General features: G+C 39.2%; 1 protein-coding gene across 2 annotated transcripts in view; it reads left to right on the top strand.

Annotated features, from left to right (window-relative positions):
• The window catches only part of LOC105839730 (intraflagellar transport protein 81 homolog), a 145,206-nt gene extending 121,408 nt beyond the window's left edge, over positions 1 to 23,798 (top strand). Inside the window, exons 13-14 of one of the 2 annotated variants that reach the window (XM_036286749.1) lie at positions 21,485 to 21,571; positions 21,868 to 23,798. In XM_036286749.1, the coding sequence (XP_036142642.1) occupies positions 21,485 to 21,571; positions 21,868 to 21,874 (94 nt within the window). In that variant the 3' untranslated portion in view covers positions 21,875 to 23,798. Of the gene's footprint in view, positions 1 to 21,484 lie in introns of both variants that reach the window. The other variant, XM_036286748.1, reaches the window with a different exon arrangement.
• The last annotated feature ends 294 nt before the right edge of the window (positions 23,799 to 24,092 follow it).

Here is a 24,092-nt window from a genome sequence, read left to right as displayed (position 1 = left end):
TTACATTATCTACCATCGGGGTGCTTTTTTAAAGTCAGTCTCCTCGCCTCTCACATTATCTATCATTGGGGTGGTTTTTTAAAGTGAGTCCCCTTGCTTCTCACATTATCTACCATCGGGGTGCTTTTTTAAAGTGAGTCCCTTCGCCTCTCACATTATCTTTTTGGCGAGTGGACTCACATTAAAAAAGCACCCCGATGATAGATAATGTGAGAGGCGAGGGGACTCACTTTAAAAAAGCACCCCGTTGATAGATAATGTGAGAGGCAAAGGAACTCACTTTAAAAAAACATCCTGATAATAAATAATGTGAGAGGCGAGGGAACTCACATTAAAAAAGCACACCGATAATAAATAATGTGAGAGGCGAGGGGACTCACATTAAAAAAGCACCCCGTTGATAGATAATGTGAGAGGCAAAGGAACTCACTTTAAAAAAGCACCCCGATGATAGATAATGTGAGAGGCGAGGGGACTCACTTTAAAAAAGCACCCCGTTGATAGATAATGTGAGAGGCAAAGGAACTCACTTTAAAAAAACATCCTGATAATAAATAATGTGAGAGGCGAGGGAACTCACATTAAAAAAGCACACCGATAATAAATAATGTGAGAGGCGAGGGGACTCACATTAAAAAAGCACCCCGATGATAAATAATGTGACAGGCGAGGGAACTCATTTTAAAAAAGCACCCCGGTAATAGATAATGTGAGAGGCAAGGAAACTCACATTATGATTATCAATAAATTATCAATAAATTGCCAAAACAATAAGTTTTATAGGCTAACTGCAGACGTCATGGAAATATTATATGTGTTATTATATTTTATATTATTATATCATAATTTTTTTTGGCAACTAAACATTGCAACAGTAGTATGTAAATTCAACATGACAACAATCGCCGTGCGCCGTGGCCCGGTCGCCCAGCCGGCGCGGCGCGGCACAGCAGCGCGGTGTGAATTATTATTTTTAACTATGTTCCACCACTCCGATTAATTTGAAAAAAATATGTGTTAAAGAAGAAAATCTAGAGATGTTTTTATGAAAATATAAAAGTGGTATCTCAGAACTATCACCTCCAAAAAAATTCATAAAAAATTCAAAAATTTTTTTATCGGGTTTTTTTAACCACAAAAATTACTTAAAATTTTCTTAAATTTGTCTAAATGATGTTTACAACATATATATTTTTTATTAAAATTGGTCCAACTATTTTCGAAAAAAACCACTTTCTTTATTTTTTCCCCCTCCATAACTCCCCCAAAAATGCAATTTTGTAGCTAATATTTGGGAAAGTTTGACATCTCAAGGGTGTCAACTAATGATATCAATTTGAGCTCGATTAGTGCGGGGGCAGATTTTACCTGCTTATTCCGCTTGCCCTTTGCAATTAAACTTTTCTTTATGTTAAATAAATATATATAACCTTTAAATTAAAAAATTTTTGCATATTTAGTAAAACAGAAATTTTAAAAAAATGTTTGACGGGGTCAATTTGACTCCCGCCGAGTTATTTTGGGTCATAACAGCCAAAGTAATAGGTTTACGTAAAAAATGTATATGATATTTTTGTAGAGCTATTTATGAGTTTCATTTTTGGTTTCAAACTTTTTTCTCTAAAATCAATATTTTCGGAGATATTTAGTAAGAACTGTAAAAACTTTGAAGGGGGCTGGGGGGCAAACGAGGCTTTGTCGCCAAAAATCCTTTCAGGCACTTTTTTCTCTAATCAAGGGTAAGCTTTGGTTAAAATTTCAGCGCGATCGGAGGTTTACCCTTTTCGGAACTGTACTCAAGTGCTCAAATATTCTTAAAAAAATTTCTCCGAGAAAAATGTTTTTAACAAAAGTTATATGATCTGAGAAGGGATAAATAGGTTATAGATTCTTGCTGAAAGTTTTTAGATATTCTTAAATAAAGAGTGATTCAAATTTTTTTATAACAAATGGAGTTATTGTACATGTTTTGGTCGTGGTTTTTTGCGTAGAATCGATTAGCATAGTTTATTTTAGTTTAGAATGATTACGTCGAAAAGGATCTACGGCCTTCAAAAAGCCGAACCATGTTATTCTGTGTAATATAATTAATTTCTATCGTAATTGTGAACAGTAAATTAATGAAAGCTTATCATACATTCATATCGATAGACTTTTTTTCTTCCGTGTTGACTCGAGCGGATCGAACTCTTTCCTCGGCGCGCTCTCATTCGCATAATTTGAAAAATTAATACCTCGATTATTGGTAGACCTAACCCAAGACTTAATTCAAGACAATATTGGACTTTTATGTTCATTTCGATCCCTTCTACCTTTTTACAAGCGTTGGCCCACATGTTTTGGGACATCCTATATATTATAAATCTGATAACCTTATAACAATATTTGAAATATAGGTACCACTAATTTTTGAAATGCTGCAGTATTTACTATGATTTTTCTAATAGTTTTAGTAGTGGTAACTTTTTTACCGAGATATTTTACAGATTACATAATTGTTACTGAGCTATGAAAAATTCTTAACAAATGTAGTATTCTGTGATTTTTTCATTAAAATTTCTTATGTTGAACGTGTAAAATAGCGTAACCTTTATTCGTGAAAAATATCAACTTTAACCCTTTATATTTCAGCAATAAAAGGTATGCTCAATTTAAAATTTTTAGAGGATGAATGTTTGATGATATACAATCATTTACCACCAAAATCGTATCAAAACTCGATGTCCACAAAACGGACGATTTTTACAATCGCTCTTTATCCGGCAGCTTTTGGAAGTAGCGAATAGCTATAAACAAATATCAATGGTCATATTCAATAGCTTTCAGTGGCTCGATATAAACAAATTAGCGAATGTTTATCGCGACGAGGAGCGTCGAACCCTAGTAATTCGAAACATTTCTTCCTGTTGCGGCGTTATCTCTCCAAGAGCGCCAAACTTTCAGTAGTTTAAATTTTTAGATAATGAATCGACAGTGAGCGCCGAACTGTCGGCAGCTAAAATGTCTAAACAACTGATCGACATTTATCGCCCGGTAGCTCTAAGCTGCTTGCTATGCATAACTGTAAGGGCTAAGAGTAAAATATATAATTGGATCGGAAAAGCACGATAGCACAGTGAGCGTAAAGTCTGTGACCCAAGCGAATCTAAGTATCGTGAATTACTTTTGTGACCCGAGCTAATCTAAGTATCGTGAAATAATTAACGTGCTTTATCAAATATATACCATATGAGGCCAGTCAGGTCGATTTGAAGAATCACATCTGATGTTTTTTTTTCTCACTGATGAATAAAATACCACATACTTGATTTATCGTGAAATAATTTTGTGACTTAAAGAATGGCTATCAGTTGAATGAAGTTGGAAGTTCATAGATATGGCGTATGATGTAGCAATTGTGGACATCGCGGATGATGAAAAAATTGTGGATATCGCGGATGATGAAGAAATTGTGAATATTGCGGGCAAAGATTTTGAAAATTTTGATAAAGATGTGATGAGTTAGATGATGAAAGCATAGTTTCCGATAATAGTGATTCCACGAGTTATTCCATCAACGTTGTCGATTGCATGAAAAAAATTTATTTCACATGAAGACTTTCTCAAGTTAAACGAACGTTCCGAATGTTACGTCCAGCCTTACAAAATTAGGATCGAATCGAGTGTTAAGAAGGTATTTATAGGAGATGGAGATAAGATACGGAAGGACGTAACGTGACACGACTCCCGAAAGCGCACAGTCAAGAGAAGGGAAGCGCCTTAGGGAGGAACGCTCGTAATGCCCAGGAAATGTGGGTCAGCGTGCCAGTAGGCCCGCTATAATTCTGTTTTTCTGGACGTGCTTGTCCTATTTTGGACGTGTTGGTCCTATTTTGAATCAGCGAATTAAATCGCTTTAACTCGGCATCGGACCAGGTGCTATCTTTGTTCGGAAGGAGGGAGGGGGTTGTAATTAAATATAATTACTTAAAAATAACAATAACATTTATTTTAATAATACATTTTTGTCTGAGAGAAAAACAAATACAGGTTTTAAAATACGAATACAGGAGGTCGTAATAAATTTAGATAAAATATGCGTATGTGGTAATTTTTTAACATTAGTTCGGAACTGATTAGCATTCAAAGCTCTTATGTAATTATTTATATGTGTATGTATATAAAATGTATAAGTGTTTTTAACAAATTGTCGCTTAGCAGATCGGGAAGATTAATATTTTATTCAATCTGCTGTAGAGTTGCCGTGGACGGTGGGAAGAAATTATTTAAAAAATCGTTGGGGACGATAAAAGGATTAAAGTAACAAGGGAGGAAAATAGGGATGTGATCTGTCGGAAAGAGGGACGACACTACTGAAAATAAAACATCGAGGTCGCGTCGGACATAAGGGCCTAGTCGCGGTAGTGGGGGAGTATGGGGTCCGTTTTGAGTGGGAATTGGATTATTAAGTCGAGGAGTGATTTTTGAGTTCCATTATAATAGTAGTGACGCGGCGGGGAGGTGGAATCTCTTTTATGAATTCTACGCTAGAAGTCGAGGATGCAGGGGAGAGTGGTGGATTCATTTTCGGGTACTGGGGAACTAACAGGGGAATACGTGGTAGGAGGAACTCGGGGTGAGTCCTCGGTGATCGGAGAATGAAAGGGAGGAGGGACTCGGGGTGAGTCCTCGGCGATCGTAGAATGAGAGGGAAGAGCGAGGAGGGGTGAGTTCTCGGCGATCAGAGAACGTATCGACTCTAGGAACTCCCGGTAGGCTTGGTCGAGAAGGGTCTGTGCCGCTCTGATTTGACTCCGACGTTTCCGTCTTAATGTCTGCCGTGATTGATTAAGTCGGGGGTGGTGGTTCACTAAAGTGACAACAGTATATTATATGGGAGAACAATAAAAAAGGAAAATGGAGAGAAAAATCTAAGTGAATGACTTGCTACTTGCTGTCCGCTGTGGAATATGTGGGCGAGTGAAAATGTGGTTGGATATTCCCCCTTGGGTTGCTAAGAGTGTTTGCCGGGGGAAGGGGGGGGGGGTTGGCTTCCATGAGGATCTTGGATGAAACTCCGCATTTGATTGTCAATGGTTCACCAACTCGAATCACTCACGAGGAGGGTACGAACTTAAATTCTCGCGCTGAACTTGGAGTTGAGTCACTCGTGGAAAATATTCGAAAGCGTCGCGAAAAAAATGGAAGGAGAAAGTGGTTGACCATGACAGTCGGGTCGCGGCTTTATAGTGACTTCCCAGGAAGATAGGTTTGAGTGTGGGGGAGGTTTAAAGGTTTTGATTGGTTGACTCCTTTTCGGGGTTCCACGGAGGTAGTTTTTAATTGGATAGGACCTTATTTGTTTTTGGAATAAACCACTGTTAGAGTCTCTAATCATTGGTTTATTTTTCTTTGTTTCCGCCCGCGATAGTTCAAGTTCTGGGGGGAGGGATTGATATTCTCGGATGTTCTTATTTAAGGGCAGTAAAAATAAGATTTTTATGTTTCCTGTTGCCTTGTCGTCAATACTTTTCTAGGATTGAGAGTCGTGTCTTACTTCGAAAGATGAATTTATTGCTTCCGGCGTTCAAAAGGATCGGGTTTTCATTTGTTTTACCTTCGAAGCTCTACACGTTCTCACGATTTTCTCAACGATTTAGATTACATCCGGCTCTTTATTAGTGAGCGTAAAAAGAAGGATCTGTAAATTACCGGTGTACAGAGAAACTTCAGCAGCATTTCGATATTCAATTCGGAAAGCGCGGGCTCTCTGGAATTTCTATGATCGTATCCGCTCTTTCCCACAATGCGCGACTCGGTGTTTAATTCTGTACTCTTTTTGATTCTCGATGAGTGCCAAATGCATTTCCTTAGTATATCTATTTCCTTAGAGGTCAGCGGGTAATAAAAACGTGAAGTCTTCCGGACGTAACACGAACATTGCGCAATATTTTTTTAATTCTACGGATGGTGCTCTAGTCCTTTGTGCCAATTGCATGATTGACATGTGGGACATTAGAGAAAAAATGAGTGCTGTTAGGGAGCATCAAACTGATCGTCTTGAAAAGTTGGATTATCAAGCTTGCTTAAATTGCCGTCAATCCGTGTATGTAATAATTCCACGCAATATGTGTTTAGTGTGCGGCCATAAACAGCCATGACATAGATGTTATGTACGCTCTCAACGATGATGATTCTGATGATAATGATGGTATACAAAAACAAAAGTATGCTCAATGAATATCATTGTGTAATTTCTACGCGATCGGTAAACGCGGAACACGCGAATGCGTCGCGATACAGAGAGTTTTTATACACAGTCAATTTGTTTATGACTGACCTTATCATGTGAGGCGAAAATTATATAGAGAGATACTGAATTGGGTTGACACCGATGAAAGTAAATATGATATAGCAAAACAAATCGTACAAAGGAGTCAGCAAAACTGTTTTCATCTTATTGAGATACTAGTCGGTACTGGAAGATATATTGAAGTGATAGCGGAAATGAATGAAGTCTCCTATGAGACTTCATGAGAATCCATGAGAATCCTAATGTAAAGAAAATGTTGCCCACTTACCACATATTTTCTAATCTATTGGACAATGATGACGATGATTATGCTCTGTTCGAGCGTGACATGGATATGTATATTTTCATTCTATATGAGAAAAAAAGTAAGCTAATGCACTTTGAAATTTAAGACAAATATAAATGTTGCGTTAGGTGCGACCGAATTACATTGTTCAATTGAAGTGTTCAATTGAAGATTGGGTAAATATGCTGTATAACGCCCCTACCTCCGATTTCCATATAACTTGGTAAATTTGTGTATTTCGGTGCGTAGAACACGAATCTGCAAGGAAAAATTGTCGGTCTCAACTAAGAAAAAAGTTATTAAGCACTAAAGTTGACAGTTGCGTGGTTAGGATTTCTGTCATATCGACATGATGTAGACGCATCTGACTATGCGCAAGGACATAAAAGTGCATGAAATTACAACAATAGGGGGGAGAGAGAGAGAGAGAGAGAGAGAGAGAGAGAGAGAGAGAGAGAGAGAGATTGATTGATTGATTGATTGATTTTTATTATTATGTCCAAGCATAAGCTGAAGGGCAAAATTACAAGTAAGAGATGTGTCATCGTAAAATATGATACATTGCATAATAGAGTAATAGTACATAGCATTGATAGTACAATGTGAATCTCTGAGCTATAATTAAGGTTGATTACTAAGGTAGTCTAAAATCACAGAAATTTACAACATTTTACGCAATAAGTAATTGATTCCGCTAGTGTGACCATCAAAGCGCCGAGTTGACATCATGACACATGTGACAAGGTAATGTCTCTGACAGGAGATAAAGAACTTAGCATCTAGATAGAATTATTGTCCACGAAGATATGGAAAAGAGCATAACGTAAGCACTAAACTTAACGATCAATAACACAAAATAAATATATAATCCGAGTTGGTGAAGGCAACATGAATAAACAATGAAATAGACTTTCAATAACATTAAACTAGGTTATGAATACGTTAAAGAATATTGATAATTGTTAATAATAACTTCTGGAGAGTGAGTTAATTCTTAATAATAATGAGGATTTATGAAACATAGCCAAAGGTAATCCTCTCACCCCTCAATTCAATGTTAAGAAGATAGGCATCCAGACTCTCCCTGAAGCTGCCAAATGAGGGAGATTCCGTTATGCAACTAGGGAGAGAGTGCCAGAAGTAGATTGCAGAGAGTTGAAAGGAGTTTCTGAACATGGCGGTCCTATGATGGGGAATGTGAAAGATTTGCTGTGAAGCAGCAAGGCGATCAGATCTCCTTAATCCTGGATCGAGATAGGTGAACATTTCAGTGAGATAGGAGGGGGATTGCATATGAAGAATTCTGTATAGTTGGCAGCCAAGAAAATGAAATCGCCTGTTCTCAACGGATAGCCAGCCCAGACGCTGCCGATAAGGCGTGATATGAACATCGGAGCGCAAGTTGAAGATAAACTTTATGCTGCAATTCACAAGTCGTTGCAGTGCTACGTTCAATTCATCGATGAGACCATGATAAACAAGACAACAGTAATCTATGTGTGGCCATACTAAAGCAGTAACTAGTTTGATTCTTAATGCCGTGGAGGGAGCATTTTTATTAAATTTTAGTTTGTGTAAGGCAAAGTGAACCTTGCGTGAGACGAGAGCTATATGCTTTTTCCAGGAGAGATTCGACATAAGGATTACTTCCAAGTTTCTGGCTTCGTTTACAAAAGGTATACAGGTGTTGTCGACCACTATTGACGGAAGGGTGTTCAGATCTATGTCGTTAACATATGAGTTACTGGCTAAAATTAAGACTTTAGATTTCGTAAGGTTAAGTTTTAGTCCGTTTAGGTTAGCATAATTAAATATAGCTTGCGCGTCACGTGAAATCAGCTCAAGGCCATGCAGAAGATAACCACGAGGACAAGACAGGTAAATCTGAGTGTCATCCGCAAAGACCATGAAATTAGAGTGTGCTAGAACTGTGCCTATATCATTTATGTAAAGCCAGAATAATAATGGGCCCAATACCGATCCTTGGGGGACTCCAGTGTAAGTCGGCTGCCAGTGTGAGCAACCGCCCTCATCACCGACAACTGCCTGCTTACGACCGGTGAGATATGATAAAATCCAAGCCAGAACAGAGTCGGAGAAACCAATTTCCCTGAGTTTGGTGAGCAATCTCAAATGTGGAACAGTATCGAACGCTCGGCTAAAATCGAACAAGAATGGTTATCATGTCCTTGTCTGCACCACTTCTGATGTCATCACACACTCTCAATAACGCTGTCTGTGTGCTATAACCTGTTCGGTACGCAGACTGCCTAGGATTCAGAATATTATGATAGCTCAGATAGTCACCCATTTGCTGCGCGACTATCTTCTCCAGAATTTTGGACAGCTCGGATAAATTTGCTATCGGTCGTGTGTCGGAGGGAGATCTCGGAATACGGATTTTAGACAAGGGCCGAATGAGAGCTTTCTTCCATTCTGATGGAAACTTGCATGTTTCCAGGGACGAATTGTATAGCCGAGTTAGACATGCTGAAACACTCGGCCAAGCAGTCCTAATGGTGAACATCGAGACACCATCTGATCCCGCTGCATATAAGCCAGGAGGTCGTGCAGCAATTAGTTTGAGGACCATGTCAGATGAGACAGGTGAGAAGGTGAACTCCGAACGCTGGGAAACAGTGACATGTCTTATAGCATTTATGAAGTCAGTATATGAGCAAGTATGATGGGGGCCAGAAATGGACGCATAGTATGAATTGAGCTGGTCCGCAGAAAAGAAATGAAGAGGGGAGGTCAAGGACGACTTGACTAGACCCAGGCGAGCCAGCTCCTTCCACAGTTTCGCCGGATGAATAATTTCCCTAAGAGAATCGAATTGAAATTCGCTTTTCGCACGTTTAATATCCGTGTTGAGTTGGTTGCGAAAGTGCTTGTACCTAGCATATCCTAACAAGCTATTAGCTCGTTTAGCCTGTTTATATAGCAGGGTACGCGTGCGAAACCTGTCTCGAATGTCATTGGTGAGCCACGGCAATGGGGGTTTTTTAGTCTTGAGCCTTCTCAGTGGAGCAAAGACATCCAGCGCACTGCGCAAGGTGTTTGATAGTAAGGCTTCGAGCTCATCGACACAAGTATCACTCATAGTTACCTTTATCTCATAGTTGGTTAACTGAACATTTGCATCTAGATGCGCACGGAAGCGAGCGGTGTCGATATTTTTATAGCTACGGCGAAATAAAGTACGCATGGCATTAGATTTTGTCCTGAGTGTATATGTTAGTTCGAGCAGATCATGCCCCGCTATAAAGGGACTGGAAGACTTGACATAACCCGAAACTTTGTCGCTGTCGTCGACCACAAAAACATCAAGCCAAGAGTCGGTGGATGACGTATAAAAAGTCGCATCAGAATTGATAATGTGTAATAAAAGGGAAGCAACCAGCTCTCTCAGATAATTTGCCTCGAAGTTATTAGATAATAAATTGCAGTTGAGATCACCACCGATAATGATGTTCTTGTAAAGATGAGAGTGACTTGCAAGAGCTACCGCAAATTCCTGAAAGAGCAGGCCTTTAGGCCTTCGATACATAGATACGAACAACACCGACTCTTCGCCCGGACAGCGAATCTCCAAGATCATATATTCTGGGGTGTTTAAACAGTCACTTTCAGATAATGATAGTACTTTAACCTTAAGAGATTTATGTATATAGCACGCGATACCTTTTCCCAGACGCCCAACGCGATCTCTTCTAATCAGAAAGTAGTTGTCTAGCAGCACCAGGTCATCCGGGATGCCATCGTGAAGCCATGATTCCGAAATAGAAATAATGTGATAGAAATGCGAATGGATGTGCACCCTGACGAACTCAATGTGCCCCCGGAGAGAGTTAGCGTTGAATTGCGCAATCCGTAGCTGAGATGCATCGGTCCCGATGTTCGTCGATGCTGGGAAGGACACCGGCGTGTTGATGAGGTCTAGTCAGACAATTTTGGCAAGGTCTGCGTCAGAGTTGATATTAACTATTGGTTTGCCATCTGAGTGTCTGACATGTATGCTACCATTCTTAATCCAGACATATTTGTATCCTTTGGCCCTAGCCTCTGCCCTGGTTCGTTTCAGCAAATCATACAGAGAAGATGGGAGAAGCTCGTTGACGTAGACATTGCTCCGTTGTTCATTGCCGAAAACAGCCCCCGCGGTGAGGAGGCCCCTTCTTCGCTTAGAGTCGATGATAAAATCACGTACTTTTGAGGACTTCAACGTTATGATGATTGACCTCCTGGCAGGAGCCACTCTCGGCAAGAAAGAAGCAGTTGCCCCATCCAGGACTGACCCAGAGTCAGCAGCTACGGTACGACCGATATTACTCGCCCGCCCCCTAATCATTTCTCTGGCATTAAGAACGTCGGCTGTAAGGTGCGGCAGCTCCAGCGCGTCCAGCAACTTGACTGATATTTCCTGTGGCGAGTCAGTCACATCGCCAGGTATGGCGGAGACAATAATATCAGTGTCATTAAGTTGCAATATTTTCTTATCTACAATGCCAAGCGCAGCTGCAGCATCACTCAGAGCCTACGACAATTTCAGGTGATCATTTTCAAGAGTTGTCAGTCTAACGTTGTGATCATCAACTTTGCGCAATAGCTCGGGTATTGCATTTAGACTGGATCGAATGTCGGCGATTGTCGCATTCTGCTTAGCAATGAAGCCGGTCAGCTTTTTATCCGTTTTGACAATCATATCGTAGATGTGTTTTAATGTTATCCCCGAGTCGCTGTGAGAGGCCATGACGACGCCACCTACAGCTCCTACCGGCCGAGAAACCTGAGAACCTAGTTCACGCCTACAGCACTCGAATGCAGTCTTATATGTTAAGTATACGGCACAACAACCGGGATGAAAGCATCTGGAGCATGTGGCACAGGTAATTACACTGTTTGCAACGTCGCGCGAGCACTTGTGACATTTGACGTTCGGCATAAAGATAATATCCCACTGGCCATGCAGTAGAACAGAGCCGCAAGCAGCCAGCAACAGACCGTCGGCAAAGTAGAGACCATGCAGAGCCACCACGAGATCAGCGCATGGATGGCTCGGAGTTTGCCGAATTCGCAATCACAAGAAGAGGTTAGGCCGCAAAATCTTTCACCTCGGATTATTAAGCAGTTGCCCAAAAGTTACAAAAGATTATTAGTCTCAGTGAAAAGCAATGATTAGCTCTGCTAAGATACCTGCGAACAGAACCAGCCCGAAGGCAGAAAGCGGCAGAAACGAGCTCAAAAGAGGAGCAATGAGACAAGCGTAAATTAGTAGACTCACGTCCAGCAAGAGAGAAAGAAAACCAGCAAGAGAGAGAGAGAGAGAGAGAGAGAGAGAGAGAGAGGTAAATATGCGGTATAATTGATAGACTATGAAACCTGTCATACCGATAAAATGTTGCGACTGAACATGGTCCCGTGGCCATATGCACATGCTCCGTTGCTACATGTGCAAACATTTCAATGCGTTCAATTACATGCACTCAAAACAAGGTATTCTCTGCTTTAACAAATGTTTTTTTTTTGTTAAAGCAGAGAATACTTTGTTTTACATAAAAGTCGCTGCTATTTTGAGAAAGAAAATCGTCGTTCAACTTTCGTTTGTTTAAAATAAAGTTTTAAAGTTTAATAATGTTGGTAAGTAAGAAATTGATAATTTGTGATTAAGCGCATACACTGACGAGTTTGACGAGGACTTTTACGCATGCGCAAAAGTCTATTGCGGCTTACTTCAATCTTAAATACTGTGAAGATATTTAAGATTGAAGTAGCTGCAATAGACTTTTGCGCATGCGTAAAAGTCCTCGTCAAACTCGTCAGTGTATGCGCTTAATCACAAATTATCAATTTCTTACTTACCAACATTATTAAACTTTAAAATTTTATTTTAAAAAAATAGAAGTTGAACGACAATTTTTCTTCTCAGATTAGCAGCGATTTTTATGCAAAACAAAGTATTCTCTGCTTTAACAAAAAAAAAACATTTGTTAAAGCAGAGAATACCTTGTTTTGAGTGCATGTAATTGAACGCATTGAAATGTTTGCACATGTAGCCACGGAGCATGTGCATATGGCCACGGGACCATGTTCAGTCGCAACATTTTATCGGTATGACAGGTTTCATAGTCTATCAATTATACCGCATATTTACCTCTCTCTCTCTCTCTCTCTCTCTCTCTCCCCCCCCCTCCACCCCCCCCCTCTCTCTCTCTCTCTCTCTCTCTCTCTCTCTCTCTCTCTCTCTCTCTCTCTCCCCCCTCCTTTCCCCCCTCCCCCCTCCCCTCCCCTCCCTCTCCCCCCTCCCTCTCTCTCTCCTTCCCTCCCTCCCTCCCTCCCTCCCTCCCTCCCTCCCTCTCTCTCTCTCTCTCTCTCTCTCTCTCTCTCTCTCTCTCTCCCCACCCACCCACCCACCCTCCCTCCTTCCCTCCCTCCTTCACTCCCTCCCTTGAGAAAAATGTTTATTATTTTTATTATTTTATTATTTAACACTCAAAGCTCATATTGCTCGCACGCGTGAGTGCCGCATGTATGCGAGCGATATAAGTCTCAGTTAGAACATTCACATGAGGTTCCTATCGCCCGCACGCGTGGGGCACTCACGTGTGCGAGCGATATGAGTCTCAAAGGAGGACGCATCTGCATGGTGCTGTGCATTCACACTGTGACGATTATTAAGCACGCGTGCAAGCACTGTGCAGACATTTTGTTATCTGGGCACATGCTGTTAAATGAGATAAATAAATTGTCGATGTTGCGTGCTCTGGAAAGCGGGCGATACTTTAGCATAGCATTTTCCTCGTGGGATTTGTATGAGTTTCCGCTATTACGCACGACCATACATTCGTGGGCTACTCACCTCGAAAAGCCACGGTATATCGTTTTCGCTCTGCAAACTGGTCGGAAGAACGTCATGCTCAAGGACGCGAGTCGATTCCATTATTGCAACTGACAAACGTAAAACTTTATTTGAATTCGGAATGTTATCCGTACGATGATATGAAATAAAAGATTGTTCGAAATTTATTTCATATTATTTTTTTCTTCACTGGAAAACGATATACCTAACAGGTTATGGGCCCAAGTTGTTGTAATTAAGTGAATAATTCGCAACGTGCTTAAGGTTATTTTACCACGCGCTTTGAATATTCTGAAGCAAAGAGATGGCTACGGGTGCGGCTATTTCCATTCGAATTGAGTCTTTGTGTAAGGACAATTTTGAGACTTGGAAGATGCATGCTAATTAAGAGTGACCTTTGGGAATATGTGAGTGGAGAGAAGCTTTTATCGGAAAAAGGAATCGGAACCAAGGCAGCCCCAAGTCTGCGTGCTAAAGCTGAGTGGATCAAAGCAGATAAAAAAGCAAGATCCGATTTGATACTGTCTATACACCCATCAGAGCTACAGCATGTACAAGGATGCACAACATCTCGCGAAGTTTGGTTTAAGCTCGAATCAATTTATGCATCGAAAAAACCCGCGAGAAAGGTAATGCTTTTGAAGCAAATAATGCTTCAGAAATTAACTGAAAAAGGTGATGCTAGGAAGCACGTAAATAAATTCTTTGACTCTGTCGATCGATTGGCAGCGATGGATGTGGAAATACACAAAGATGTTTTGTCTATACTGTTACGTTATAGTCTTCTCTCGAGTTATGAGAATTTTAGATCTGCTATAAAGTCCAGACACGAGCTGTCGTCAGCTGATACCTTAAAAGTGAAAATTTTAGAAAGTGAGTGGCTCTCACTTGGATACGGTTCAAATGGACACGGTGCACTTGGACACGATGCATTTGCACACGGTACATTTGCACACTGTGCATTTGGACACAAAAGAAATTTTATTAAAAATGTACACCAGTTATATGCACACGTAAAATTTGACCATCGATATTTGCACACGAAAAAATGCCCACTGTTCACTTGGACACGTAAAAGTTGCACACCATTCATTTGCACACCGCTCACTTGCACACCATTCACTTGCACACCGTTCACTTGTCCACCACTTATTTGCACATCAAGAAATGCGCACCGATCATTTGCACACGGAAAGATGCACACTGATCATTTGCACACGGAAAGATGCACACTGATCATTTGCATACGAAAAGATGCGTACTGATCATTTGCACACGGAAAGATGCACACCGATCATATGCACACCGCTCAGTTGCACACCGTTCAATTGCACACCATTTAAGTCGCAAACCCATATGGTGCAGTGAATGCTTTACAGTACTTTACACACACACACACACACACACACACACACACACACACACACACACGATGGGGGTGCGAGGGGCCTTTGGCCCCTCTCCTGCACCCACCCCGTCTAAATCGCTAACCCATGTACACATTGCAAAGGCAGCCATAATGTATGAATATTTAATATGCGTTTGATTGAACATTGTGCAATTGAACGGTGTGCAACTGAGCGGTGTGCAAATAAACGGTGTCTAAAAGCACTGTGTCCAAATGAACGGTGTGCAAATGATCGGTGTGCATCTTTTGGTGTGCAAATGATCAGTGCGCATCTTTCCGTGTGCAAATGATCAGTGTGCATCTTTTTGTGTGCAAATGATCAGTGCGCATCTTTTCGTGTGCAAATAATCTGTGCGCATTTTTCCGTGTGCAAATGATCGGTGCGCATCTTTCCGTGTGCAAATAATCGGTGTGCATCTTTCAGTGTGCAAATGATCGGTGCGCATTTCTTGGTGTGTAAATGAGTAGGCTCCTCCCCTCTTCCTTCTTTTCTTCGTCCGGCCCCTCTCTTTTCCTTTTCATATATTCCTCTACACTACCTGTGCTCCCTATGCTACTACATCTCTCTCTTTGTTTCCTCTCTAGCAAGTTGCCTACTCCCTGTTCTCTCTCCACGCTCCCGCCCTCTACGCTTCCCCGTCCGGCTGCACTCATCTTCTCTATCTACTTACTCTCTGTGCCTAACTGTCATCTACTCTCTTCTTATCTTCCATCTTGCAACTCTTATTCTATGCTTTACCCGTCACTTACCTCTCGCTACCTACTTTTTATCCTCTCTTTTCTCCCTATGCCCTTTCCTTATCCCTATACCCTTCTTCTCACTTATTCTTCTCATTCTCCTCTTTCTATCTCACTCAGTATCACCTTGCATTCATTCTTACTTTCGCTCTATGCACCTGATTATACTCTCACGAGATATCCGCGTGTTCGCATACGTCGCACCGGAAATGGAAGTCCTAATTAGCAATTAGTTATTATTTTATAAAGCAAAAGACATCAGAACAAGCAGAATAATTCACGGCGTAAGAAAAAAGAATAATGAACAGCGTCATAACAGCATATTTTTTGGAATGGAAAATTAGTTTTTACAATTTTTATACGTTATGCGAAACAATTTTTTTATGCAGATATATCAGAAATAACAAACATAAATTAATTTAAAATGTTTATTTTACACAGCATTAATATTAATATTAATAGTAAAAACAGATGGTAATGATACCAATTTTATTCTGGTCGTACTTTAGCTCAAAAAGATATTAAAAACGTAGAATCTGTAGTACAGTCTATATAAGCAACCACGCATAGCTATACAATTCAAATGACTATTTCGGCTAATAGCCGATTATTATCACCTTTTTTATATTGAAAAAAAATTATAGGAACCTTTGGTGCGAGAGTACAAGAAACATTATTCAATGCGCTTAATGTCTTTGTAACGGCTTCAAAATCAGGCAAACTAACATCAAATCGGGCCACAATCAGTATTGTTGTTAGACTTGTGGAGTGGACATTGTCCTAACATAATTTCAGAAACTAAACTAGATTCTGCAACAGATGTTGTTTTCCTAACTATTCCGGCCGGTACAACGAGAAAAATACAACCATTAGAAGTATACGGATTTTGGTTGTGGAAGAATTTTATTAAATACTTTTCTGATACTATTATGTTGTTGGATTTGACTTTAGACCTTCATAATAGAAATATCTTGAAATTACAGTCACTAACACACCAATTCTCGTCGCCCAGATTTCAAAATGTATTTAAATATGCGTGGACTAAAAGTGGATACATATAGAATGTATACGATGAATACCTACTATATCGATAGAATTTGAAACACCAGTAGACTTTTGTTTTAAAAAGAATTCTGAAGTAAAATGCGATCTTTGTGACGAAATAACCATAATAACTTGTTCTTGGTGTAGAAAATCGCTTTGTATAACACATTCTTTTCAACATCATCTTTGTAATAAATATGTGCCATAAATGGAAGACATATATAAACAAATTCTGTATTGGTTTCTTTAAAAAAGATGTGTTTCTAGATTATTAGCATTGGTAAGGTTTTAGTAGTTTTCTTTACTCATGCAATAAATATTGATATTCTTTTACTTCTGCCTGATAAAAATTTTTATTTGTATAAACTTATGTTTGTAACAATTATTCCAACCTCTTTTTTCTTTTCTTTTATTCTTTCTTTTATTTTTATTTCATAATATTTTTTAATTAATATTTCAAATTTATTAAATTAAATTATATTATATTATTTTTATTATCAAACCCAGGTAGCAAGCTCACGTCATTTTGACGTCCCAAAATTGTCATTTACTGACTATTCTTGACGTCACGAAATGACGCCTTTATGGCGTTAAAATGACGGTCGAATGTCACAAATTCCTGACGTCATGAAATGTACCGTATTTTGATCATAGAATGACGTAAACAATATGTTGTCAAAAAGATCTCTAAAAGATATCCTGTTTTTGAAAATGATAACATAAAGAGACTTCTAAAAGATAACATATAATGTCAGAATGTTAACCAATGCGTCGTTTTTTGAGAACAGAAAGATATCATGAAACTGATATCTAAAAGATTTCTTAAATCGGATATCTTTAAACTGCAACTAAAGAAAAATAAAATAAAATAAAAATTACATTTTTTTTAAATTATTTTTATCAACAGCACATACTAAATTTAGGACAAATTTTTATTAATTAATGAAATTTAAATTATATTATTTTATTTTATTCTTACTTGCCGCTGGTAGGTTTGAACCCGGGACCTTAGGATTACGAACCTTGTACTCTAGCTGCTACGCCAATTTGACTCATCGATATGGGTACTTGTTATTGTCTACATATACCTATATGTTATAAACTGACGCAATTATATTATTTTTTATAAAAGCAATTAAATTTTGCAAAACATATTAAAAATAAATAGCATTAATTTATTTACTTATTAATTTCATTGTTAAATTTATCTTTTTCCATAATCTTAATAATAAAGGATAACATTTTCAAGAAACTTAAATGAAATTCTTCAATGAGATATCTCAAAGACCGCTCTTAGTAGACGTCTCTGATAAATGTTACCATTTTGACATCATTTCCAAGATATCTAAATGTTTTCTTAAAAAAGTTCTTTTAAAGTTAAATATAATATGCTTATATAATATGCTTATGCCTTACGCCTTAAATCTCATTGCAGACACTGCTTTAGACCGTGTCTAAAATACGTCTTAATGACGTCTTTATGTCTCGATTTTGGATGCGTGCTGTCTGGGAAAATAATCGTCAGATCATGACTGAAATATGACTACGAAATGACGTCACATCATGACGTCAATTTTAGATCATGTAAATAAATGGTCATTTTGACGACATATGACCAGACATGACCATTTTGGGACGTCAAAATGACGTGGGCTTGCTACCTGGGAAGTGTGCTATGTGCTGTGACGTGACAGCCGCAGGCTGCTGTCCGTCACAAGGCCCTGAGGGCCCTTACGCAATAACATCACACGGGCCCTGCGTCCTCCCGCTCGGGGGCGGACGCAAAAGCGTATTCTCTGTACTTTTGTGTGTGTGTGGCGTCCCCCGTGCTGTCCCTATAATTACGTGTTAAGATTTTTTGCGAGCGTTATACCGCGGGTGCGGCGGAGATCGGTGGCTGGGAAGATCGCATTGTAGTTGTCGGACGTCTCGTCTCCACGGAAAATCTTCCCGGAGATTGCAGAGGAACGGACAACGAGGGAGTCAAGGGAGACCCTTTTTAAGCGGGGGTCCGCAGGTAATGCCGCCCTTATCTTGCCTACCGTTTGTGCCATGTAAGAATTCCGATACTGCCGCTGAATCACGCTTTCAGGATCCAGCGACGGCGCGCGAGGCCGACATCCCGACGGGGCGACTAAAGACCCGATACCGCGGGAAGTGCGGCGAAGGAATCACGACAACTCAAGATCCGCCGACGCCCCGTCGAGGAGGAAATGACGCCCCGATGGCGGAGGATACGCCGGGCGAAGAGAAAAGAGTCGGCCGCGCAAGGAAGCGCCAGGATTCCCGTGCCCGGGGCCCATAAACATCGACCGCCGTGCGTGGATCGATCAGCCGGCGACAGCGTGGGCACCGCGCTCTGCGCGAAAATCGATTTTCGCGAAATCCGCCAATAAGGGCCGGGAACGCCGGAGGCAAGGTGGGGCGCGCCGCCGAGCGGTCCCCGCGAGATCCAGGATTCCTCACTCGTGCTGCGGACGTATTATTGAAAACTGTGCGTGCGTTCTTGAGTTCCCGAGCCGAGCTGTACGGAAGGACGCAGGGACGGACGCTATCCCGACCCGGAGGAGGCCACGAGAAGAGAGGCGAAGTGGTGAGACGAGCGTCACGCATATTGTAAAGCCACCGATTTCGCGGGTTGGGCGAGCCGCGAGGAAATCGCGTACTTGTCGCAAAATCTCTCGGCGTTTATGAGAATCTCGAGCTCCCGGATTCAACGGAGCTTCGTCGTCTCGCCCGATCGCGCCCGTCCGCGTGATTTCGCTACGTGCCGTGTGTTTCATAATCGTTTCGCGTTGCGTGTGCGTCCCGATCCGCAGCCGAGTCAATTGTTGTTGCGTCCGGTCGTCGTGTCGCGGGTTAGTCCCGCGCTGTATCTTGTCGCGTCGTAAAAGCCTTTGTTCGTCAATGTTGTATACTTTGGTCGATCGCGCTGTGACTGCGAGCCCTTCGGGGAGTATATTCGGATAATTATTGACGCGCTCGTCGTATCCCGCCGTACTGGCGGCTCATTAGTAAACATCGCGCTTATCTTCGCGAGAATCGTTCGAGCACGGGAGAAAACGAGTCCGTCGCATGTCGCGCGGGCTCGGAGTTGCGATCCGTCCCGCTCGCCCTTGGCGAGGTCACCCTGACGGAAGCCGGCGTCATCCAACGACGCCGAGTCAAGCGTAAGACAAGTCGGAGAGTTCCCGCGTACGCATTATAGCCCGCTCGTTCAACCTACTGTTCCCGCGAAATTTTGATAACCAGCGGACGTCAGCTGATAGCGCGCGCGAGCCACCACCGCTCCACGGAGTCGTCTATTATTGTCATATTTACGATCAAATACACTTGTTACTTTTTATTGTTACATTTGTGTCGTGTACGTAATTCTCTCGCCTTCCCGATTCCATCCGCCCGCACCGAACCTCCCCCTCTGCCATTTGAGGGCTGAGCAGCTGGATCTCGGAGCCGCTAACGCCCCGGTCGCCTAGCGTGCGCCCGTCTTTCCCGAGATTCAAGTCTCGAAACATTGGTTTGCGAGTTGGTGCACACAGAGTGGTACGCTTAACGTACCTGGCGCCCAACTTAGTGTTGCGTCGGGAAACCTCGCGTGGATAGTCGCCCCGACACCCGGGCGGCTCAGGGCCGCGACCAGGGACGGAGGCGAAGTTGGCCGTCGCTCGCGAGCGGCGGTTACAGTGCATATAGTGTAAATAATATAATAATGCAAATAGTTATTGCAGTTTATATTTTATACTTTTCTCTTGATATGATATTTTATTATACTATATTTGTATTTTTAATATTAAAAATATATTTTGCTTTACATTAATTTATGTATATTCGCATTTGTAATAATGAAAATGTACGCATATACATATATACGCAACTTTATATATATATATGCATTTGTGCTTTATATCGTGTTATACGTTGCGTATTATATAATTAAGATTAATCCTTTTTATGTTCTAATATAAAAATGTACGCAGAAGAGGCAATTATTGAGTGTGACGCGACTAAAAAAATAACGCAACACTATTTCTAGCGCAGTGCCTATAGCACGAGGTTATCATCTTGTTTTGCCAATAATTGGGAATGGTGGAACCCACATGTTATTGTATGTGAATGGATTCCGCTTTTAATGCTCTTTAATTGTTATTTTTATAAAATTTTTGTAATTTTGCAAAAAAAGGGATAGGGGTGAGGATAAAAATAAATTAAAAATTTTATAAAAATATGAATATACCATTGTAAAAAGTATAAAATGCCATAAAACTTTTGTATAGAACATTTGTTCATAAACCTTATATTTTCAAAGATATTCGCCAGAAATGAAAAAAATGCGTTATTTTCGAGGGATGATTTCAACCCCTAAATGTCGAAATACGCCGCTAAAAAAAATATGTTATTTTTTGATGTTCTATAACATATCCAAAGCGCATTAAAATCGGTGAGGGGCACTTCGGTCAGTTCCCTTGTCAGTCGGATTGGTAGGACACTTATATAGAATGTAGAGAGATCTAGGCTTAAACATTAGCTAAGATATTATTTTTTCACAATAAATTTTTCACAGTTTTTACAGTACCGAGATAGGAAGGGATGTTATAGATATTTATTAGCATTAAAAATATTAAATTGCTTGACAAATTGTAATATTTATAATATTATGTATTTCGACTAAGGACTGTGTTTTAAGACGAGTGTTTTAAGAATTTGTCGGTCACAGTACGTATAGGGATATTTGATTTTTAACAATAAATTATTAAACACACATGAATATTTAATATTGTATTTGATATATATTTTTTATTTAATTCGACTAAACCAAAAAACGTTTGCTAATGTATTTTAAATATTTGTATGTTCCAGAATTTTTACTTGCAAAATTCAATGTGCAGAAGAAAGTAAACAGACTGATGGCATAGTTGTACGAAGAGGATATGCTGAAACTCTTGTGTTGCAATAATATTTATATTTATTTTATATTTATCACACAAATTCTGAATAGACTACTAAATATTAAAGAAACCCCCACATTTTATATGAAAAATGGCTTTCAGTTAGATTTCGCGGAAATTAAAATATATTATTAAATTAATATATTTAAAAAAATTATAATCAGCACCAAAATCAAGCTGCAATCGTTTAGGCCTTTTCAATTTTATCGATATATTTAAACATTTATACGTTCTAAGAATTCATTATTTATACACGTCGCTGATAAAAGTACGTTTTTTAACATATACTTGCAGAGAGTAATACCATATGCTTCGGTGGTTGAATTGGCTAGGACGCCCTCACGGAATGACGGGAAATCTGGGTTCGATTCCCGGCAGAGGTATTATTTTTTGCAATAAATTTTCAGATTTTTCGAGTAAAGCGGGATTCTAAGATGCCAATAAGTATCAACATTTAGCTTATAACTGTGGTTGAAGACTGACGAATTTGTCGCGCAGTTTATATAAGCTGTGATTATTAAATTAATATATTTAAAAAAATTATAATTAGCACCAAAATCTAGCTGCAATCGTTTAGGCCTTTTCAACTTTATTGATGTGTTAAAATATGTTATTGCCCACACCTTTCTGATAAAAAGTGTCAATAGGCATGTTACATCCGGCAGACTCTACGATTTCCCTTTGTCAGAGAAACAAATAAGATTACAAAAGAAATTCCGTTTCAACGGTTTCCGATAATTTTTTATGCGTGTAGGATTAGTCTGTTATAAATGTGACGACAAATATGAGTGGACGAAACGACCAAGTCGATAATTTCAACTCTTTTTGAATATCGAGTCAACAAACAATAAATTCTAAACGTAAAAATACAACAACAAACTCAGGTTCGAAGCAAAGTTTCACGTTTTCTCACAAAAAAATGAGCAATAAAAACTCCAAACATTAACAAAAATAAATAACCGTTTCCTCCATCTGCGAACCATACCCCTACAGCATGAAATATTGCTGCAACGTTACAGAAATATTGTAATAGTGCATAATATAACCAATATTGCAGGAATATTGTAGCAATATTACAAATGTAATATTACCTAGCAAATGTTGTACAATATTGCAACAATATTACAAATGTAATATTCCTTAGCAGATGTTGTGCAATATTGTAGCAATATTACAAATGTAATATTCCCTAGCAGATATTACAATATTGTGGCAATATTATATTACAACCTTGCAAAATTTATTTCTGTATAATCCGTATTTCTTACTCTAGAGCTAACAATAAGTAATATTTTACATAGTTTTAAGGGACAAATAAAAAAATAGAGCAGGATATTTTAAATTTTTATGTTAAGATTAGAGCTAAAAGATACATAGATTGTGCAACAAATTCTGTAATCACGGACAGCGTTGCGTCCCATACTAGATTGAGTGAAGCAAGTCCAGAAGATGCTCACTCTGACTTATATACTACATCAATTAAACAGGTGTGAACCATACTTGCATGTATAATTCTAGCATATAAATTGATCAGGATAGGTATTTTCTAGACTTGCTTCATCTTAATGCTTGCTTAAATCTAGAATGGAACGATTCGATATCCATAGGTGTGTATATATGTTAATTTAATTAATTACATTTTTTTAATTATTGTGCCACAACGGTATGACAATAAATTCATTTTCCGTTTTTCGTATAATACACATCTTATATATTATTTAATTAATACAATACAGTAATTGATTGTTTTCTATGACTGTAAAAATAGACAGTATTACTGAGGAACATGGCGTTTCATATATATTACCGATAATGTTACGCGCATGTAATCTACGTGCTCACTAATATTATTACTGCAAGTGCGATTCATGGATAAACGTTCATCTAAAAGTAGTATATGATGGGCCATCTTGCAATCTTTATATCTCAAAAACTACTGCTTGAAATAAAAATTTAAAAATAAACTTTTTACTTAATTTTTCAAGAATTTCCTCGCTATAACATTTTGAGTCGCAATTTTTGCGTTATACTCTGCATAACATGATGTTTTTATGTTTCGACAATTATATAATATTGCTTGCTCTTTTAAACATTCCATATAGCATAGAACCATTTTGAATGTTTCCGATACATATATTTCAAAATAAACTCTATATCCTGTCAAATACCCAGTGAACACATTTTATAGCGGCAATATAACATGGAAGTTACATGTAATTTAACATTGTTATTCTTGTGATATGTATGTGCTATATGACATGGAAATAACCTGTTACGTAATATTTGTTATACGCAAGTGATCTAGCTGTTATACATCGTTTTGGCGTTACAGTTATTCAACAAAAATTGTATAATCGTAACATAACACGTTCGTATCAATGTTATTACGGAACGATGCGTCGTAGTTGACTCAGAAATCAGACAACATTATAACATCCTGAATGATAGATATATCTATTTGATAATAAAAAAAATTATTATAAAGATAATGTTTTCAAAAATAACAATTCGTCTACAAT

Source organism: Monomorium pharaonis, chromosome 5 (genome assembly GCF_013373865.1).
Source record: "Monomorium pharaonis isolate MP-MQ-018 chromosome 5, ASM1337386v2, whole genome shotgun sequence".
NCBI classification, from domain to species: Eukaryota; Metazoa; Arthropoda; class Insecta; order Hymenoptera; family Formicidae; genus Monomorium; species Monomorium pharaonis.
Note: the sequence above shows the minus strand (reverse complement) of the source record. Positions and strands in the feature narration are given on the sequence as shown.